The 19596-nt window shown below is 40.5% G+C and overlaps 1 protein-coding gene across 1 annotated transcript in view; it reads right to left on the reverse strand.

The window, feature by feature from the left end:
- The window catches only part of ptprc (protein tyrosine phosphatase receptor type C), a 47783-nt gene that overhangs the window by 11176 nt on the left and 17011 nt on the right, over nt 1–19596 (reverse strand). The window contains exons 12-25 of the mRNA XM_033965446.2: nt 18976–19134; nt 18111–18337; nt 17242–17302; nt 17064–17172; nt 16587–16618; nt 15274–15383; nt 13586–13676; nt 12715–12791; nt 12260–12296; nt 10769–10866; nt 9862–9987; nt 7062–7216; nt 5028–5163; nt 861–1010 (exon numbers count right to left, since the gene is read on the reverse strand). Coding sequence (XP_033821337.1) covers nt 861–1010; nt 5028–5163; nt 7062–7216; nt 9862–9987; nt 10769–10866; nt 12260–12296; nt 12715–12791; nt 13586–13676; nt 15274–15383; nt 16587–16618; nt 17064–17172; nt 17242–17302; nt 18111–18337; nt 18976–19134 — 1568 coding nt within the window. The remainder of the gene's footprint in view (nt 1–860; nt 1011–5027; nt 5164–7061; nt 7217–9861; nt 9988–10768; nt 10867–12259; nt 12297–12714; nt 12792–13585; nt 13677–15273; nt 15384–16586; nt 16619–17063; nt 17173–17241; nt 17303–18110; nt 18338–18975; nt 19135–19596) is intronic.

Here is a 19596-nt window from a genome sequence, read left to right on the forward strand (position 1 = left end):
GTGTTGTTTTAATATTTATTATGCCTCAAAATTAGCATTAGCGTTAGCACTGAGTCACAAACATGCCTTTTTCTAAACACAGAAGTGTCTCTGGTGAAGTATTTATTTTATTTATGTGGTTTTTAATATGTTCAGTGACGTCCACCTGCAGCTCTCTGTCCACTGTCTGACCCTAACCCCTTAACCTCTGACCCCTGACCCCTAACCCACCCGCAGCTCCGTGTCCACTGTCTGATCTTTAAATATTTATTCATTTTATCGTGACTCAGTAAAAACATCATAGAGATCAAACTGGACAGGAAGTAGTGACGCTAACAGGAAGTAGTGACGCTAACAGGAAACAGTGACGCTAACAGGAAGCAGTGACGCTAACAGGATGTAGTAATGCTAACAGGAAGCAGTGATGCTAACAGGATGTAGTAACGCTAACAGGAAGCAGTGATGCTAACAGGAAGCAGTGACGCTAACAGGATGTAGTAACGCTAACAGGAAGCAGTGATGCTAACAGGATGTAGTAAAGCTAACAGGAAGCAATGACGCTAACAGGAAGCAGTGACGCTAACAGGATGTAGTAACGCTAACAGGAAGCAGTGATGCTAACAGGAAGCAGTGACGCTAACAGAAAGTAGTGATGCTAACAGGAAGCAGTGACGCTAACAGGATGTAGTAACGCTAACAGGAAGCAGTGATGCTAACAGGATGTAGTAAAGCTAACAGGAAGTAATGACGCTAACAGGAAGCAGTGACGCTAACAGGATGTAGTAACGCTAACAGGAAGTAGTGACGCTAACAGGAAGTAGTGACGCTGAGTCTATAGTGATTTAGATGGGACAGTGTTTCATCAGCCCCGGTGTGAGTACCTCAAACTCCTCGGTCAGCAGGGTGCCCTCCTCCTCGGCGCTCTGCTCCTTCAGGGTGCTCAGGCTGCTGTGGAGCTCGCTCAGGCTGATCTCAGTCTCTCCAAACTGGTTATGCTCCAGCAGGGCCTGGTGGATCAGGATGTACTGGGCCTGAGAGCAGAGGCACGGACACAACACTATTGATGTTCTGTGCTCATTAGTTTAATATTCCAGCTCCTATAAATGGATGCTGCCATTGTGTCCATGAGCCAAACACTTAACCCACCTCCCCCCAGTGTCCATGTACACTGTTGTACGCGTGTGTGTGTGTGTGTGTGTGTGTGTGTGTGTGTGTGTGTGTGAATGGATGAGTTGCTTCTTGATGTAAAGAGCTTTAAAGGTGGAAAAGCGCCATAAAAATGTGACCTTTTACCATTTAGTTTCTGTAATTACTGAACCAATCCACATGAGAGTTTAACATTTTCTCAGTCAACATAAATTAACTATAGCAGCTTTATATTTTGAGAACAGCTTCACAAAGTTCCTTTATCAGTCGCCCGTTGAAACGACTTTAGGCCATGAGGTCAACGCGACAAGTTTGCGGCACCAGTCCAAACGCAAATAATGAGCCGTTTGTTCATTTGCGGACGTCCGGTCTAAAACAGTGCTCTATTTCTAATTCTGACCAGCGGACTCTGCAGTCAGATGTTACATAATGCACCTTTAATTGTTTCTGCCAATATTAAACTGCGACTACAACATGTACAAGTGACCACAGAGCTGTTCTTTACATAGAGTTTAAGCTATTTATGCTATGACGCAAAAATGACTCTTGTGAGCTTTAAGTCATGTTATAATGTCATTTCCTCCTCAAAAAACAGACCTGGAGTTGTGTTTTTACTCGATTCACACTTTTGAGTAACCCTTTATTATTCGTCTGTAACATCTCCAAAGCTCGAAACGCTCTGTTCCACCTTGTGATGTCATCGAGTGGTAGTTTTTAACAGCTCCTTTTACCTTTATTTCAGTAAAGATTGGCAATTCCGGACACTGAAATGATCCAAATGATTCTAGAAATGAAGGATGATGGAGTTTAAAAACACAGCGGAGCACTTCCTGTTCGTGTATTACCACGTGATGACATCACAAGGTGGAACGGAGCATTTTTGTGTTTGAGAGCGACGAACACCAAAGCGCGATAAGATGCTAAAAAAAAAACGACTCTCCTGTTTTGCGGCTCATTTTAATCAGCTTAAACGTGACTTCGCTTTTGTTTTTGTGGCATCGAACAGGCGCCTGCTCCACCAAAAGGGGGCGACCACGAGCGAGCGCTAAAAAAGACTTTACTTTATTTATTGGATTTTTACTTTACAAACTCTTACCCGAAAAGGCTTAAATGACAAATTAGTGTTTAATGTGACGCTGTGATGAAGAGCGCACATTTGTTTGTCCTCCCTCTGAGCTGTGAGAATCAGAAGAATCAGAAGAATCAGAAGAATCAGAAGAATCAGAAGAATCAGAAGACGTTATATTGCCTTTGTCAGTGAACACAGCTCACAAACTAGGAACTCGCTTTGGAGATAAAGTGCAACATAAAAACACTGGATAAATACAAGTAAGGGCAAGCACAAAGTTAAAAAAAGATGTGCTTAAAAATAAAATAAAATACTTAGCGGTAGATACAGTGCAAACATGACTTATTAAGGTGAGGGAGGTTCTTGTAAACTCTTATTTTGCTAAAACAAATGTCAGATTTGTGGTCTACAATTGTTATCTTTTTAGTGTGATAATAATCTGTATATTTTTCTAGTCATTGTCCGTGCGTTTTAACTCACAAAAGACAAGTGTAGAGTGAATTACGCACAGTTTTGCAGGAGTTTTTCTTTACCTTTCTGAATGGAGGGCTGAAACGATCCAAATGATTCTAGAAATGAAGGTGTGTGGAGTTTAAAAACACAGCGGAGCACTTCCTGTATCGCCACACGATGACGTCACAAGGTGGAGCGGAGAAGAATTCAGCTTAAATGTGCAGCGTTTGTGTGTTAAATGTGTGCGAATGAAACAAAAAAAACAACAAAAAAACACAACTCCAGGTCTGTTTGTGACGAGGAAACATCAGAACGGATCAGAAAACGGCGCGATATGAGCCGTTTAAAAAGTACGACGCAGCACGTGTTCATATTTAGGCGACTAGACGTGACACTATATATAGCCTGATGTACAAATCGGCCGCAGAGTGAAGACACTTCCACGCGGGGGAGCGGTTTCGTTTTAGGTGCCATTTTAAATACTGATCTGAGTAAATTCACTCAACTCACTGTGTCACCAAATGCCATTTTCACATGAGACTTTCAGGAGAGTGAAGAGCGTTTGTGCTGGAGTCTCTGTTATATTCTGCATTTTAAAGGTTTTTTGAACAACTTTTAGGCTAAAAGTTCATACTTTTATGACTTAAAGGTCCTGTGTACATAATATTCCCCCATGTACTTAAAGCAGAGGGGCCCAAACTCTTTTCACCGAGGGCCATATCTTGAAAAATATTTGACACAGTGGATACTTCAGACGGGTGTATTTAACAGAGTTTTGACTTTATTGAGTTTATTTATTGAGTTTATTAATATTAGGTCTGTATGTGATGTGATTTAGGTTATATTGGTAGGATTATTCAAACGTGCTGTAAAAAAAATGATTATGATCAATTGGACCAGTTTAATTGAAGGCTTGAGGGCCAATAAAAATTGGTCTGAGGGCCGCATTTGGCCCCCGAGCCATAGTTTGGACACCCCTGACTTGAGCAAAATGTGTCTTGTCACAGTACGGACATATCGTATGAGCAGATCTTCACATCAAAATAATAAAAATAATGCTTGCTGCTCGCTTTCTGTACTTAATTATAAAGCGCTTTACTGCCCCAGGAGTCAGGAAGTGCACAGTTACAATGCTAGCTGTTGTTAATTTTACCGTGATGGTAAAATTCCGCACTGGAGAGTTGTGAAACGTGCTTATAACCTCATCGTGGTGAATATTTAGGATGTTCTGAATGCATAAGGTAAGTGAGGTATAACTTTGGATCACAGGAAACGGTTTATAAATTAACTTTTTTGGGGTATTTTTGTGTTTTTAGGACAGTAAAAATCAGATACAGCACCTTTAAAAAGACATTCTTATTGGGGGTATTTAGAAAAGACTATAACATGAGTATAAACATCTTTATTTGTTCGTTTTGTTTTTGTAAACTGCAGTACTCATCTAAAAAAAACAACTTCACAGAAACTGGTCCGTTCACTTCCTGTTAAAAGTTGCAGAACTGAGAAGCCACGCCCCCTCGTCGTGGCGTGTTAACAGCTCCAGTCGCCGATTTTCATTTATGTATTCAGTATGTGCTTGTCTTTGGGAAAAAAAAAATGATGTGTTTGACCTGAATCTTTTGAGTAACGCAAGTAAATACAGAGCAGAGGAGTGGGCGGGGCTAGGGGGTAGGTGAAAATGGGGATTTCCTGAGCATTAATGTGTCAAAAATAGAAACAGGATTACTCAAACATGCACGAACACTCAGTGAGTCAATGTTATGTTGCTAGCAGAGACTGTAAAGAGTTTATTACTAGCAAAGAGGCTAAAAAGACAATGAAATCATAATAAGTCTGAGTAAAAGTGTTGTTAGCTACGACTAAACGTAACGTAAAATGACGAAGAATGATTATAACATGGGTAAAAGGAGCTGAATTTCAGATGTTGAGCGAAACAGGAGCAGCTAAATTGAATGAAATGATTATTATACGCTCTAGTACGTGAGCTGTTGTTAAGCTGTTAAACTAAACGTGACGATAGCACATGCAGAAAAGTGTCGGCGCAGCGCTTCCTTCCAGTAACAGCGCCTCGTTTCAGCTGAACAACAGGGCGTGAACTCACATGAGGCGAACTTCAGAGAACAAAGAAAACTGGTGTGATCTTGAATGCATTTTTTTACCCTTTTTTTTTTTTTACATATAGGCCAAAATACAATTGTACAGCTGGATTTTGTAAATAAAATCCCTTTCGCATTGACTCAAATGTGGCTTGCTTTGGATAAAATGTTCCGCTGTGTATGGCGGGGGTCTCAAACTCAAATTAGTAGTAGTATTTGTGCTGTGGTTTCACTGTGAACACGCAGTACACGCAGTAGTCGTTATGAAGTCGTGCTCCCCTCACCTCCACCTGCACCATGAGGCACCTCTGTCTGCGCAGTCGGACCACGTATCCGTAGATGTCGACTCTGTTCTCGGCCTCCAGACCCTCCATCATGGCGTCGATGCCGATGTACGTGCCCGTCCTGCCCACGCCAGCGCTGGTCGCCGTGGAGACAGAGGGAATGTTAGTCTTAACGCACGGGATAACAAGGTGGGATAGAGTGTAAGTACGTCAAATTGTGTTTCTACTTCTGCAGGATCATAAATATTATTCTTATAAAAGTACGTATGTTAGTTTTTTTGATTCATCCGTCCATTTTCTTTCACTTATCTGAGGCCGGGTCACAGGAACAAAGGTCTAAACAGGGACTCCCAGACTTTCCCACCCCAGATACTTCCTCCACCTCCTCCAGTGGGACCCCAAGGCGTTCCCAGGCGAGCCCAGAGCCGAGTGGGACGTCCCCGAGGAAAGACCCAGCATTTAGTGCAGAGGTGTCAAACTCATTTTCACCGAGGGCCACATCAGCAAAATGGTCAGTGGTCAAGGGCCAGATGTGACTGTGGCAGGATAAATGTCACTAAATGTAAACAAATGTCATGTAAAATAAATGTAACAACTTTTAAACTTGTTAAATAACTGTTTCTGTGTTTATTATTTATTCAAGTTGCAAATATTACGTGTCTGTGTGACTCCGTGTAACTGTGTATTTCCTGATAAAGTGACATTTTTAAAAGTGTGTATCTGGTCAGAACCTTCAGCTCTGCTTCAAAAACAGACTTTTTTAGCCTTTTAATTATTGGACAATCTGTTGTTTTTCTTGCAGACTCACTTTTTCATACTTAGCTCCGTGTTTGGTGTCAAAATGTCGACGTAGATTGTACCGACCGCGCCTCAAAACACAAAAAACATACAGATTTTCGCCTTAAAGCACCTTTCTTGAAACTTCCTTCCACGCCGACAATTTTCCTCTTCCTGAACAATTTGAGATGATTATTTGCAAATATTTCTCGGCGTCACTTCAAATCTCATTAGTTTATTGTCAGTGCACACATTAAAGCAGCACAGACTTATTTTAAAATGACAGTCAAGCCTTAATTTACCTTCTCGCGGGCCACATAAAATGACGTGGCGGGCCGCATTTGGCCCCCGGGCCTTGAGTTTGACACATATGATTTAGTGTATTCTGCCGTACCCACAGAACGGCACCTCAATGTTGAAAACTGCTGCTAAGTTGCAATGTAGTACTACGAAAACTACTGTGTAAAAAGCTAATTTGATTTTACGCAACTTTATAGACAACAAAGACCAAGAGCAGCGTTAAACAGCAGATTTAAACTTGAACCTATTAATGTTTTTGTCTTTTTTTGGGGTAAATCATTATCTCCAACTCCTGCTAAGTTTTTTATCCTTGGTTTAATTTAATTTTACACCAAGTTTTAGTCTCATTTTGTGACTTATTTACCGCAGGTCTGACGTAGTTTGGGCTTAAATCTGACGGTATTCGGGAAGCCAGTTATTATTTTAGCTGGTACTTGGTGAAAAATGAAACGTTTGGGAACCACAGGCCTAGAGATATTCGCTCCACTAATGATGTTTATGTCAAGAGCGGGATTCGAACCGCCAACTTTCAGACAAACACTCTACTAACGGAGCTATTGTCGTCCCGTGGGGTTACTTCAAATCACAACTTTTCGTAACGCGCCTAAATATAACAACGGAGTAAACGTTTGCCATCGAGTTTTCCATCTCAGCTTCTAATCTGGCCGTTAAACGTTCAAATATGAAGATAAGTTTGTTTGTACGCAGGTTTCGTAAAACTATAGGGCACATGTGTCAAACTCAAGGCCCAGGGGCTAAATGTGGCCCGCCGTGTCATTTTATGTGGCCCCGCGACAAGGTAAATTAAAGTGTATGACCGTCTTAAAATGTCAGTTTATCAGGAAATAGTCATATTTTTTTTTACATCTATGCAAATTTGAGGGCAACATTTTACTGACGTGGCCCTCGGCGAAATTGAGTTTGCTGTAGGGGTCAAAGGTCACACGGCCCACACACCTGCAGTGCACGACGATGGGCCCGCTGAACAGGTTCTTGAAGGCATTGACGCGCCTCCTCAGTTTGAGCAGCAGGTGGGGCTCTCCCGGGACGCCGTGGTCAGGCCAGCTCAGGAACTGGATATGAGTCACGTCACGCTCACTGCTTTTGTCTCTCTTCAGCACAAAAAAAAAACAGACAAAAGGTCAAAAGTTAGAGGATTACAGTTACTTTTCTTTGCCATATTTTTGATAAGTTAAGTACGATAAAGTCACACTGCACTTTCTCTGCATCGGTGCTGGTTCTACTTTATGTTTATTGTTTTCTTTCCACTGCCGTATTCGTGCTGTTACATTGTTGGTGTGTTTTGTCTTTTTGTTCCAATTTAGAAAAACCTCATATCACTTATAGTTACACTGTTCGTCGAAATTATTGTCAGTGACCTTTTGCTGGATTTATTGTCATGAATTGAATAAGATAAGATAAGATCAGATCTGCCTTTATTAGTCCCACAGTGGGGAAATTCCAGTGTTGCACCGCACAGTTAAAGAACAGAAGGAAACCCCCCTCCCTTCCCTGTTTTTATTTTATTATTATTATTATTTTATTATTTTTATTAATTATTTTACCGATTTAATTTTACATTTGTTGTCTTTTTTATCTGTTTACTTTGTACATTGTTTTTGTTTTACATTTGTTTTAAAGAAAAACTCAAATAAAAAGAATTATATAAAAAAAGAACAGAAGGAAAATGGTGCATGCAATAAAACAAGATAATAGATAAATAGCTTAAAATAATAAAAATAAATAAATAAAAAAAAGAGTATGTGTATGTATATGTATTTGTGTGTGTTAAACAAACCATTTCATTTATGTCTTGATGAAAGATAGAAAAGGGATTTAATAAGTTTTCTTCTTCACACTCCTTTTTGAGCTTATATACCAGATACATGTGCTCGAAATAAATAAATGAATAAATAAATGAAATTAAGTTGGTTTCTGAGCTGTGTGCAGAGATGGGTAGAGAAGCCAAAAATATACTCAAGTAAGAGTGACATTACTTTAAAACAGAGGTGCCCAAGCTTTTTTTTAAAATCGAGGGCCACATCTCAAAACATATTCGAAGCGCCGGGCCACAGACGGTGATCAATGTGTGCGGCGTTTTATACACAGCTTTGACGGAGCCGCTGTGTGTTAAAAAGGCTTGAAACACTTTCATTTTAGGTCTGTATCGCACCGCAACGTGGTGTTTGAGGTTATAGTGGTGGAAATAGTTTAATTTGCTGTTAAAAATGCTGCTTATGATCAACTGGAAGCCTGAGGGCCGATAAAAACTGGCGTGAGGGCCGTATTTAGCCCGCGGGCCATAGTTTGGACACCCCTGGTTTTTAAAATAATATTACTCAAGTGGAAGAACAAAGTCGTCGTATGAGAAATTACACAAGTAAGAGTAAAAATATTTGGGGAAAGTACTACACAACTAAGAGTAACTTAAAGAGTAACTGTCAGGATGTAATATTTGATTTAAAATTTGAAGTTCGTGTGATGTGTATTTTCAAACAGACACAAAAAAGACAAACTCACAAAACACTAATGTTCAAATCATTTCACACTGTCGACATAAAGGTTAAGTCACTTTAGACTGACTCACAGTGAGAAGAGGAACCACAACTTTTAGAGTAAGAGTACTGTTACACTGTACTATATACTACCGTATTTTCTGGAGTATAAGTCGCTCTGGAGTATAAGTCACAGTGGAGTATAAGTCGCTCTGGAGTATAAGTCGCTCTGGAGTATAAGTCGCACCCAAGTAAAAGTCGCTCTGGAGTATAAGTCGCTCTGGAGTATAAATCGCTCTGGAGTATAAATCGCTCTGGAGTATAAGTCGCACTGGAGTATAAGTCGCATTGGAGTATAAGTCACAGTGGAGTATAAGTCACTCTGGAGTATAAGTCACACTGGAGTATAAGTCACACTGGAGTATAAGTCACAGTGGAGTATAAGTCACATTGGAGTATAAATCGCTCTGGAGTATAAATCGCTCTGGAGTATAAGTCGCACTGGAGTATAAGTCGCACTGGAGTATAAGTCGCATTGGAGTATAAGTCACTCTGGAGTATAAGTCACACTGGAGTATAAGTCACATTGGAGTATAAGTCACACTGGAGTATAAGTCACACTGGAGTATAAGTCACACTGGAGTATAAGTCACACTGGAGTATAAGTCACAGTGGAGTATAAGTCACATTGGAGTATAAGTCGCTTTGGAGTATAAGTCGCACTGGAGTATAAGTCGCTCTGGAGTATAAGTCACTCTGGAGTATAAGTCACATTGGAGTATAAGTCGCTCTGGAGTATAAGTCGCTCTGGAGTATAAGTCACTCTGGAGTATAAGTCACTCTGGAGTATAAGTCACTCTGGAGTATAAGTCACATTGAAGTATAAATCGCTCTGGAGTATAAGTCGCACTGGAGTATAAGTCGCATTGGAGTATAAGTCACTCTGGAGTATAAGTCACTCTGGAGTATAAGTCACACTGGAGTATAAGTCACATTGGAGTATAAGTCACATTGAAGTATAAATCGCTCTGGAGTATAAGTCGCACTGGAGTATAAGTCGCATTGGAGTATAAGTCACTCTGGAGTATAAGTCACATTGGAGTATAAGTCACATTGGAGTATAAGTCACATTGGAGTATAAGTCGCTCTGGAGTATAAGTCACATTGGAGTATAAGTCGCTCTGGAGTATAAGTCGCTCTGGAGTATAAGTCGCTCTGGAGTATAAGTCGCTCTGGAGTATAAGTCGCGAGGCAGGACTCACATTGGTCAGACTGAGGTGGCGGATGGTGTAGTCGGGGCACTGATCCTCAGAATTCACTTTCACCACAAACTCCTCAAAGATCTCGGCTCCTCGCTCCACACTGGGCCAGTACTGCGCACACTTAGGCTGAACACAACAACAACAACAACAACACACTTATAAGTACAGATAGCAACAGTTTGTTAGCTTGTTCAGTACTCTATTTAGACCTCGTTTTCACCAAAGTAGTTTAACCCCAGATATTTAAAAGTAAAACAACTGAGACTGAACTGAAGTTTTTGAGTACATTTTATCAACCAAATTTGCTTTTTAAGATTTTTTGTGTGTAAAATCAACTCTGATCAGCTTTAAAAACGGTGTATTTCTATATCTGAGGTGTGAGAGCTCAGGAAAAAGTCCATTTTCACCTACCCCCTATCCATAAACTTGACTTTTGCAGCTTCATGTTCTAATGCTGTTACCTCATCAAAAACAAACCTGGAGTTGTGTTTTGTTTCATTCACACACGTCTGAGTAACGCTTTATTACTAGCCTCTCTAATCCCCAAAGCTCAAAATGCTCTGTTCCACCTTGTGATGTCATGAAGTGGTAGTTTTCACGTTAACAGCTCCTTTTAGCTCCTTTAGTTCAGTAGAGATTGGCAATTCCAGAAGCTGAAATGATCCAAACGATTCTAGTTGAAGCTGTGTGGAGTTTCAAAACACAGCGGAGCACTTCCTGTATCGCCACATGATGACATCACAAGGTGGAACAGAGTGTTTGCAGCCCAAGTACATGTGTGAATGAAACAGCGACACAACTCCAGGTCTGTTTGTGACGAGGAAACAACATTATAACATAGATCAGAACATACAAAAATACATAGACTAATAACAAAAAAACAAAAAAAAATACAAATTGATCTTACCCGGTTTCCCTCCTCACAGCGCGTTACCATGACGATGATGGAAGATTTTTGCTCCCAAACCATTCTCCAGAAATCAGCGATCGTCTCCTCCTTTGGTCCTATGGCGCAAGAGTTTATTTATTGTAAGAAACAGTGGAGCTTACATTAAAAATACTCACTCAGAAAATCAAAAACATTGACTGAAAAATAATATAAAATAATAGTAAGAGTAAGAGTATAGCTGTATGTATATGTATTGAAAACTGCCCATATGAACAGTTAAACTTCCCAATAATTTATTTTATTAATACTGAATGTACCGAATTTCCCGGAGTATAAGTCGCACCAGCCAAAAAATGCATAAAAATGAAGAAAACAACTTACATAAGTCACACTGGAGAATAAGTCGCATTTTATCTTTAAAGGCAAGTTATAATAATAAGAATAAAATATAGAACAACAGGTTGAATATTAGTACATCACGCTAATGCTAACGAAACACATTTATATTTATTCAGCTACACGGGCGTCAAACTCATTTTCACAAAGGGCCACATCAACAAAACGGTTGTTCTCAAAGGGCCAGATGTAACTAACTGTAAGATAAATGTCGCTAAATGTACCCAAATTTAATGTACAATAAATACGTTTTAATCTTGTTAATTAACCATTTCTATATTTATTGCTTATTCAACTTACAAATACTGCATATGGATTTGCAAAGACATGAAAAAATGGCTGTTTAACTGTGTATCTAATGAAAAACTGACATTTTAAGACAGTCATACTTTTTAATTTCCTTTGTCGCGGGCCACATAAAATGACGTGGTTGGCCGCATTTGGCCCACGGGCCTTGAATTTGACACATGTGAGCTACATGAAGCACAGACAGAACTGAACACGTGTCTGGTTTGTTAACGTAAGATATTAACAGTTGATCAGATAAATAAAGCAGAAAAAACAAGCAACGAGTTTACTCTGGATCTCACTCCAAATCGATAAATCCACTGTGTTTTCATAATTTCACATATAAGTCGCGTCTGAGCATAAGTCTGAGCATAAGTCTGAGTATAAGTCTGAGCATAAGTCTGAGTATAAGTCTGAGTATAAGTCTGAGTATAAGTCTGAGTATAAGTCTGAGCATAAGTCTGAGTATAAGTCTGAGTATAAGTCTGAGTATAAGTCTGAGTATAAGTCTGAGCATAAGTCTGAGTATAAGTCTGAGTATAAGTCTGAGTATAAGTCTGAGTATAAGTCTGAGTATAAGTCTGAGTATAAGTCTGAGTATAAGTCACACCCCGGACAAACTATGAAAAAGCGTGACTTATAGCCCGGAAAATACGGCATATATATATTGTAGATTGATTTTAGCTTTGTTTTGAATTCACTTTACAGCACTTTGTATCTGTTTAACAAACGCTAAAACAAATTATTTCAACTTTATAATAAAAAAAACATATAAACTAAAATAATAAAAAACTGTTTCTTTCTGTTCGTTTATCAGGACCTCACCTTGAGCTGCGATGTACTTATTGGCTTCCTTGTATCCCTGTGGTGAACATAAATTTGACGTGTTAGCAAATGTATTTAAATGTATATTGCACGTGGATTAAAGAGGCATTGCGGAACTTTTCTGGCGAGCGCTCCTGTGCGTGTCTGCATCTTATAAAATCCCACGATACGGCATTTCACATATTGTACATACATTTACATAAACATTTAATGCTATGGAGGAAAACAGCTGCCACCACCAGACCAAATTAGAGGTCAGATCTGCGGAGAGGCGAGCCCGCTCACAGTAAGACTCCGTGTTTTTCCATGTATTTTTCGACCAACACGAATCAATAAATGCGGGATCGTCAAGTTTAATGCCGTACAGGGAGAGCAATAGCATCACCGTGGAGACTCTACGCCAGAAAAGTTCCATAGTGCAGCTTTTAAGAATAATGAAAGTCAGAATCACATACGTCGATGAAGCTGGCGTTGATGTAGTCTCCACCCTGTTCGCCGCTCCCTGTGGTCAGCTGCACGCGGTTGTAGTCGTCTGTGGTCAAAGATATTCGTTATTTAGCTAAATTCTAACACATTTTATTTTACAATACACTTTAAAATATGGTCCGGGACGTACTAGGTATTTACAGTGGTAGTTAGACGATACTTGACTGGTAATTACTGTGGTAGTTACTGTGGTAGTTACTGCGGTAGTTACTGCGTTAGTTACTGCAGTAGTTACTGTGTTAGTTACTGCGGTAGCTACTGCGGTAGTTCCTGTGGTAGTTACTGTGGTAGTTACTGCGGTACTTCCTGTGGTAGTTATTGCGGTACTTCCTGTGGTAGTTACTGCGGTAGCTACTGTGGTAGTTCCTGCGGTAGTTCATGTGGTAGTTACTGTGGTAGTTACTATGGTACTTGTGGTGGTACTTTTGCTGATATTTACCTGTACTTTGGCTGGGACTTACACAGTTTAACTAATAGTGGTAGTTTGTGGTACTTAAAGCGGTACTTATAGTGGTACAAGAAGTGGTACTTTACACTAACAGTTATTTGTACTAGTGCTAGTACTTACAGTAATATGACGTATTAAGTAAATGGTTAATTATAGTGTTAATTATAGTATATATTGAGGGGTGTAGTAAATGGTGTAGTACATGGTGTTATTGTAGTAAGAAAAAAGATTAATACACAACATTAAAGAATATGTTATCATTAGACTATGACGCACTGGCAAGTAAAAGTACCACCGCAAGTACCACACTAACTACCACAGTATCTACTCAGTACCAAGTCTCTCTTAAGTCCTGGACCCTGTTTCAAAGTTCTACCTAAAGTCGTACTCACACGGCAGGATGTCCACGTAGCGGTTCTTGATGGCGTTGCAGTTTTTCTTCGCTTCCTTCATCGTGTACTTTGAGAAGATTCTTGGGACGCTCTAGAAAGGACAGTGTGGAACTTTACCGTCAAAGTTTAAACTCTAAAAACACGACGTGGCTGCATCTCCAGAGACTTTTACTGATGCTGGTTTATTCTTAGTTACAAAAACGCTGGACTTGATGCTATGGAATTTGGTGCTTTGGTTCTCAGGACAATTATCCAATCAGAAAACAGAATGAGCATCACATGACAAACATGGACGTGTCTTCTATTCATGGGGTTGAGCTTCTTGTTTGTAGGCGCCATTTTGAGGACCTTTTCACCATAAATACTATATATTTTGTTTTGGTTTTTTAAAGTTATTGTTATTGTTATTGGCAACGGTGCTGATCTTTCATCACTCTGAACCGACAGATATGAAGGTTAAAGCGAGATTTTAGTTTTAGTTTTGTTTGTTTTTTTTACTTTTTTAAAACTGTAAGAGCACCAGGACTAAACCAGGACTAAACCGGGACTAAACCGGGACTAAACCGGGACTAAACCGGGACTAAACCAGGAGTAAACCAGGAGTAAACCAGGAGTAAACCAGGACTAAACCAGGACTAAACCAGGACTAAACCAAGACTAAACCAGGACTAAACTAGAAGTAAAGCAGGACTAAACCGGGACTAAACCGGGAGTAAACCGGGACTAAACCAGGAGTAAAGCGGGACTAAACCAGGAGTAAAGCGGGACTAAACCAGGACTAAACCAGGAGTAAAGCAGGACTAAACCGGGACTAAACCAGGAGTAAACTGGGACTAAACCAGGAGTAAAGAAAGACTAAACCGGGACTAAACCAGGAGTAAAGAAAGACTAAACCGGGACTAAACCGGGACTAAACCAGGACTAAACCAGGACTAAACCAGGAGTAAAGCAGCACTAAACCAGGACTAAACCAGGAGTAAAGCAGGACTAAACCAGGACTAAACCAGGACTAAACCAGGAGTAAACCAGGACTAAACCAGGACTAAACCAGGAGTAAAGCAGGACTAAACCGGGACTAAACCGGGAGTAAACCGGGACTAAACCAGGATTAAACCAGGAGTAAAGCGGGACTAAACCAGGATTAAACCAGGAGTAAAGAAAGACTAAACCGGGACTAAACCAGGAGTAAAGCGGGACTAAACCGGGACTAAACCAGGACTAAACCAGGAGTAAAGCAGCACTAAACCAGGACTAAACCAGGAGTAAAGAAAGACTAAACCGGGACTAAACCAGGAGTAAACCAGGAGTAAAGCAGGACTAAACCGGGACTAAACCAGGACTAAACCAGGACTAAACCAGGACTAAACTTTTTTTAAACTGTAAGAGCGCAGGCTGCATACAGTTCCTTACATTTATAATCACAGTGTTCCCTCGTTCTAAAAAAATAACCCTCAAAAGGCGAAATCCGCGAAGTATCAGCTTTATTTTTTACAGTTATTCTCTATGTTTTTGCTGTAAAACCCCTCACCACACACTTTATACACTTTTCTCACACAGGCGTGAACACTTTCTCACATTTCTCTCTTGTTTAAACTCTCTAACATAAACTCTTCATATTGTAAGAGATAAATCTACAGCACACACTTGGTTCGCTCGCCCCAGTTTGAGAAGCATCACCCTAAATGTACCTGAAACTCGGCGAGGAAGAGTCGTCCCTCGTCGGCCAGTTTCTTCTTGTACATGTCCAGCAGCGCGTCGGCCTGGATGGGCTCCACGTTCAGCAGACGCTCCTCCTCCTCTGCAGAGGCGTCAAATGGAGGAAAACACACGGGAATTACACATAAAACAACATGTAAAAAAACGTGTAAATAAATACAAATAAATGAAATGAAACAGGTTTGGACTGAAGAGTAGGGCTCTCAAAAGTATTAAAAATCACAAACTAAAAGATGCTAAAACTAGATACTCATTTAAGCAAGTATGGATGCTAAAAAAACAACAACAAAAAACCCCAAAAAAGTCACATAATTGGATGAAATTTGATCTTTCCTGAGCAGTTTCATCTCGAGTTTTATCAGCGCTCGTGTGAGACCATGTGGTTGTCATGATCCGCACTGTCCGCTCCTGGTTTTCCTCCTGTCCTGCTCTTTCCCTCCCTCACCTGCCAGATCTGGGCTGGGCTCCTGGCTCCTCCTGCGCGCACCTGCAGCCCATCAGTGCAATCAACACACCTGCTGTGCATAAGAGGAGCTGGGAGAAGAGACTCAGCGCGAGATCATCGTCGTGTTCACTTCATCCCTGTCGTGTCACTTGATTCCTGTGTTCCTGTCATGCCTGTCGGTTCCTGTATTCCTGTGTCCCTGTATTCCTGTGTCCCTGTGTTCCTGCTCACCTGCTCACCTCCGGATCATCTTCTGTTCGTACTTTGTCCCTTGTCTACAATAAATACTGTAATTCTGCCCCGAGTCTGCATCCCTTGGTCCGCTACACACACCCGTTACGACAGTGGTAGAATTAACAAGTACGACTATTTTGTTTTGAAAATTACAGTAAAAGAGTTTTTAAAATGACACAGATCAGACTTTGTGTTGGGCTGTTCACAGACGTCCTCACAGTCGTCAACTTTTTCATTTCCTCTTGTTGCTTTGAATAAGTGTAAAGTTCAATAATAGAACCAGGAAGTGCTTCACACGAGTCTGCACTGACTCCTGTGGCTCAGAGAAGAAACTTTAAAGCAGCTCTGCCAGGACTAAACCGGGACTGAACCGGGACTAAACCAGGACTAAACCGGGGCTAAACCGGGACTAAACCGGGGCTAAACCGGGACTAAACCAGGACTAAACCAGGCCTAAGCCAAGTCTAAACCAGGACCTCTTTGAATTACTTTATGTACCAGTTGTGCTGCACAAATGCACTTGTCTTGTCTAATATGAGAGCCCAGAGGAACAAAACTGAGTTTGACATTTTAGTCTCGTGACATTATAGAAAAGACAGAACTCACTGGGGATGAGCGGGAAATCGTCAGATAAATTTCTGTGAAAACAAGAAGAAAACAATAAAAGGTTTGGTACGAAAATATGTTTGATTATTTGGTCTCACCAGGACTAAAGCAGAAGGAGAGAGTGAGAGGACTAAAGAGGACAGTGAGAGGACTAAAGAGAAGAGTGAGAGGACTAAAGGGAAGAGTGAGAGGACTAAAGAGAAGAGTGAGAGGACTAAAGAGGACAGTGAGAGGACTAAAAGGGAGAGTGAAGTGGGAGGGACGGCGAGGCCTGGACATATGAGGAACAGTGTGATTCGTATCCACACTTCAAACACATGGCTGTAAGCAGAGCAGTCCTGTGTGATGTCACATAGTCCTTGAAGTACACTAACACACTCAGTTTAGAACCACACACACACTAGTAAAAAATAAGTTGATTTAGCGTTGAGGTCCACTTTAAACTAGAGCCACACGTACACGGGCGTCTGTACTCACCGCGAGTCCCTGCGTTTCAGCACGTAGATCTTGTACATAACCACCAGCAGAGCCACGCATGTGAGGAGAATGAGCAGCACCAGGAAACCAATCAGAGCTTTGTCATTAACTGAAGAAAAGACACCGGTCAATCATCTCACAGGCCAGAACACACAAATCAAACAGCAATCATACGTACAGAGGGTGTGCACTGTTTTGGTTGTTGCGTCGCTGTGAAATTTGCCATTAAAGGCTTTGACCTGAAGACAAAACAGAGACATCATCAGGGACGCCGGAGCAGCAAGTTTACCATTCACCATTATGAAAATAATTGTGATTAACGATTGTATCATGATAGCTATTACAGTTTCTGACGGTTTAAAAATGTTATGGACTTTAATAATTACAATTTTAATATGATGAATAAGTTCCGTATTTAAACAACTGTTGTGTTGTTTTGTAGTTTGTTATCAGTTAAAACAACAACGATCTAAACATATATATCAAGTTGTTTAGATTTAGGTCTGAAGATGGAGTTTATAATCCCCGACCTAATAGTGCTAGCCTGTATGCTAATAGCCTGTATGCTAACAGGTGTGAGAGCTCCCATTAGGGGCCTGAATGATTACGCTAAATGTGACTCAGAGTTCACACCGAGTCAACAAAACAGGTGTGTTAGCTTCAGCGTCGTTAGCTCCTTCCTCAGACAGACATGAGGCAGTGTCCAGCAGTAATCTGACCACAACTGAAGGACGAGCAGCGAAAAGCATTTAGTCAAAAACCTTTTGTCCAGTTGACAGAATGTAAGCAGTAGTAGCAGTAATAGTAGTACCAGTAGCAGTAGCAATAGTATTATTATTAGTATTAGTAGTAGTAGTAGTAGTAGTAGTAGTAGCAGTAGCAATGGCAGTAGCAGTACTATCAATCGTAGCAGCAGTAGTAGTAATAGTAGTAGCAGTAGCGGTAGCAGTAGCAGTAGTAGTAGTAGTAATAGTAGTAGCAGTAGCAGTAGTAGTAAAAATAATATTAATAAAAACATGAACCAAAAGTAACCGCAGATGTACTCACCGTCACTATGTAGGTTGAGGAGTAATAGAGATTTCTAAATTCATGATGAGCCGTATTTATCATTTTGTTGAACACTTCAGTTGTCTTTTCGTTTTCTTTGAGTATAAGAACAACCTTGTAACCTATATTGTCACCCTTAAATTCACCAGCAGACAACATAGTCCAGTTCACGTGGAAGCCGTTATTCTCTGTCTGATACACCATGAAATTCTTAACTCTTTCGGGTTCTGCAAGACAAGAACAAATCCTTACGTTAACCTTTACAGAGCATATGACAGATTAACATAAATATATTCAAGATTTTATTGAAAATCTTTCATTTTAAATAGTTTGAACATTTTTGTTAATAACGTTATAGTTTTACTTCCTGGTTGGACACAGCAGATATAACCGTTACCTAGCAACAATATTAAACATGAGCTAAGCGCGTCTAAAATGTTGGGCTACTTGTGACAAATAAAAACATCTGACAAATCTTTATCGTTCCTAAGTAAATATTTAAACGTCTGAAAGTACGTGATTGCCACAATCACTGCTATTTCTGTCTTTAACTTTGTTTTTCCAAAGTTTCCTCATAAACTGTCACTCGACTGATGTAAAACTATTACAGTGATGTACACTGGTACTATCCCAAAACAAAGTCCTCATTATGAAGTATTTGGTAGTAATACAGTGACTGCAGTATCATCAATCATGGATCAGTGCTAGTGCAGCCTGTGCAGCTCAGTGATTTTCGGTCCTTTTTTAAACCAGCAGGACTTCATCTCACCTTTAACTGGTAAAGTCTGAGTACAATCAACAGAAAATAATGAAATATTTATTTTTGTACAAGATCTGAATTCTAAACTGCAGTTGTTGCACTTACTTCCAGCCTCGGTCCTGATCTGATAGATTTTCTGTACGTGCACAGATTTTTTGTCGTACAAGGCGTTGATCTCACAGGTGTATGAGGTAAATGCTTTCAGTCCAGTCACAGTGCAGGTGGGGCTGGTTTGTGGTCCTGTTCTTCCTCTGTTCCAATCCTCTGTAAAAACAGTTAAGACGTGACTTTATACACATCACAAACACGACTCTGCACATTTACAGCATCAAATGTTTAACATGAGCTGTAAAAGAGTCACTGTTTTTTGTACATGTTGGATTATAAAGTGTTAACTTCACTGTTTTCACTGTAACACACAGACACACACACACACACACACACACACACACCGACAAACACTGACATACACACACTGACATACAGACACAGACACACACAGAGACACACACACAGACACACCCCGACACACACACACAGACACACACCGACAAACACTGACATACACATACTGACATACAGACACACACCAACACACACACAGACACACAGACACACAGACACACAGCCATAGACACAGACACACACACACACACACACCCCGACACACCGACACACACAGGCACACACAGACACACACAGAAACACACACAGAGACACATGCAG

This window comes from Periophthalmus magnuspinnatus, chromosome 4 (genome assembly GCF_009829125.3).
Source record: "Periophthalmus magnuspinnatus isolate fPerMag1 chromosome 4, fPerMag1.2.pri, whole genome shotgun sequence".
Lineage (NCBI taxonomy): Eukaryota > Metazoa > Chordata > Actinopteri > Gobiiformes > Gobiidae > Periophthalmus > Periophthalmus magnuspinnatus.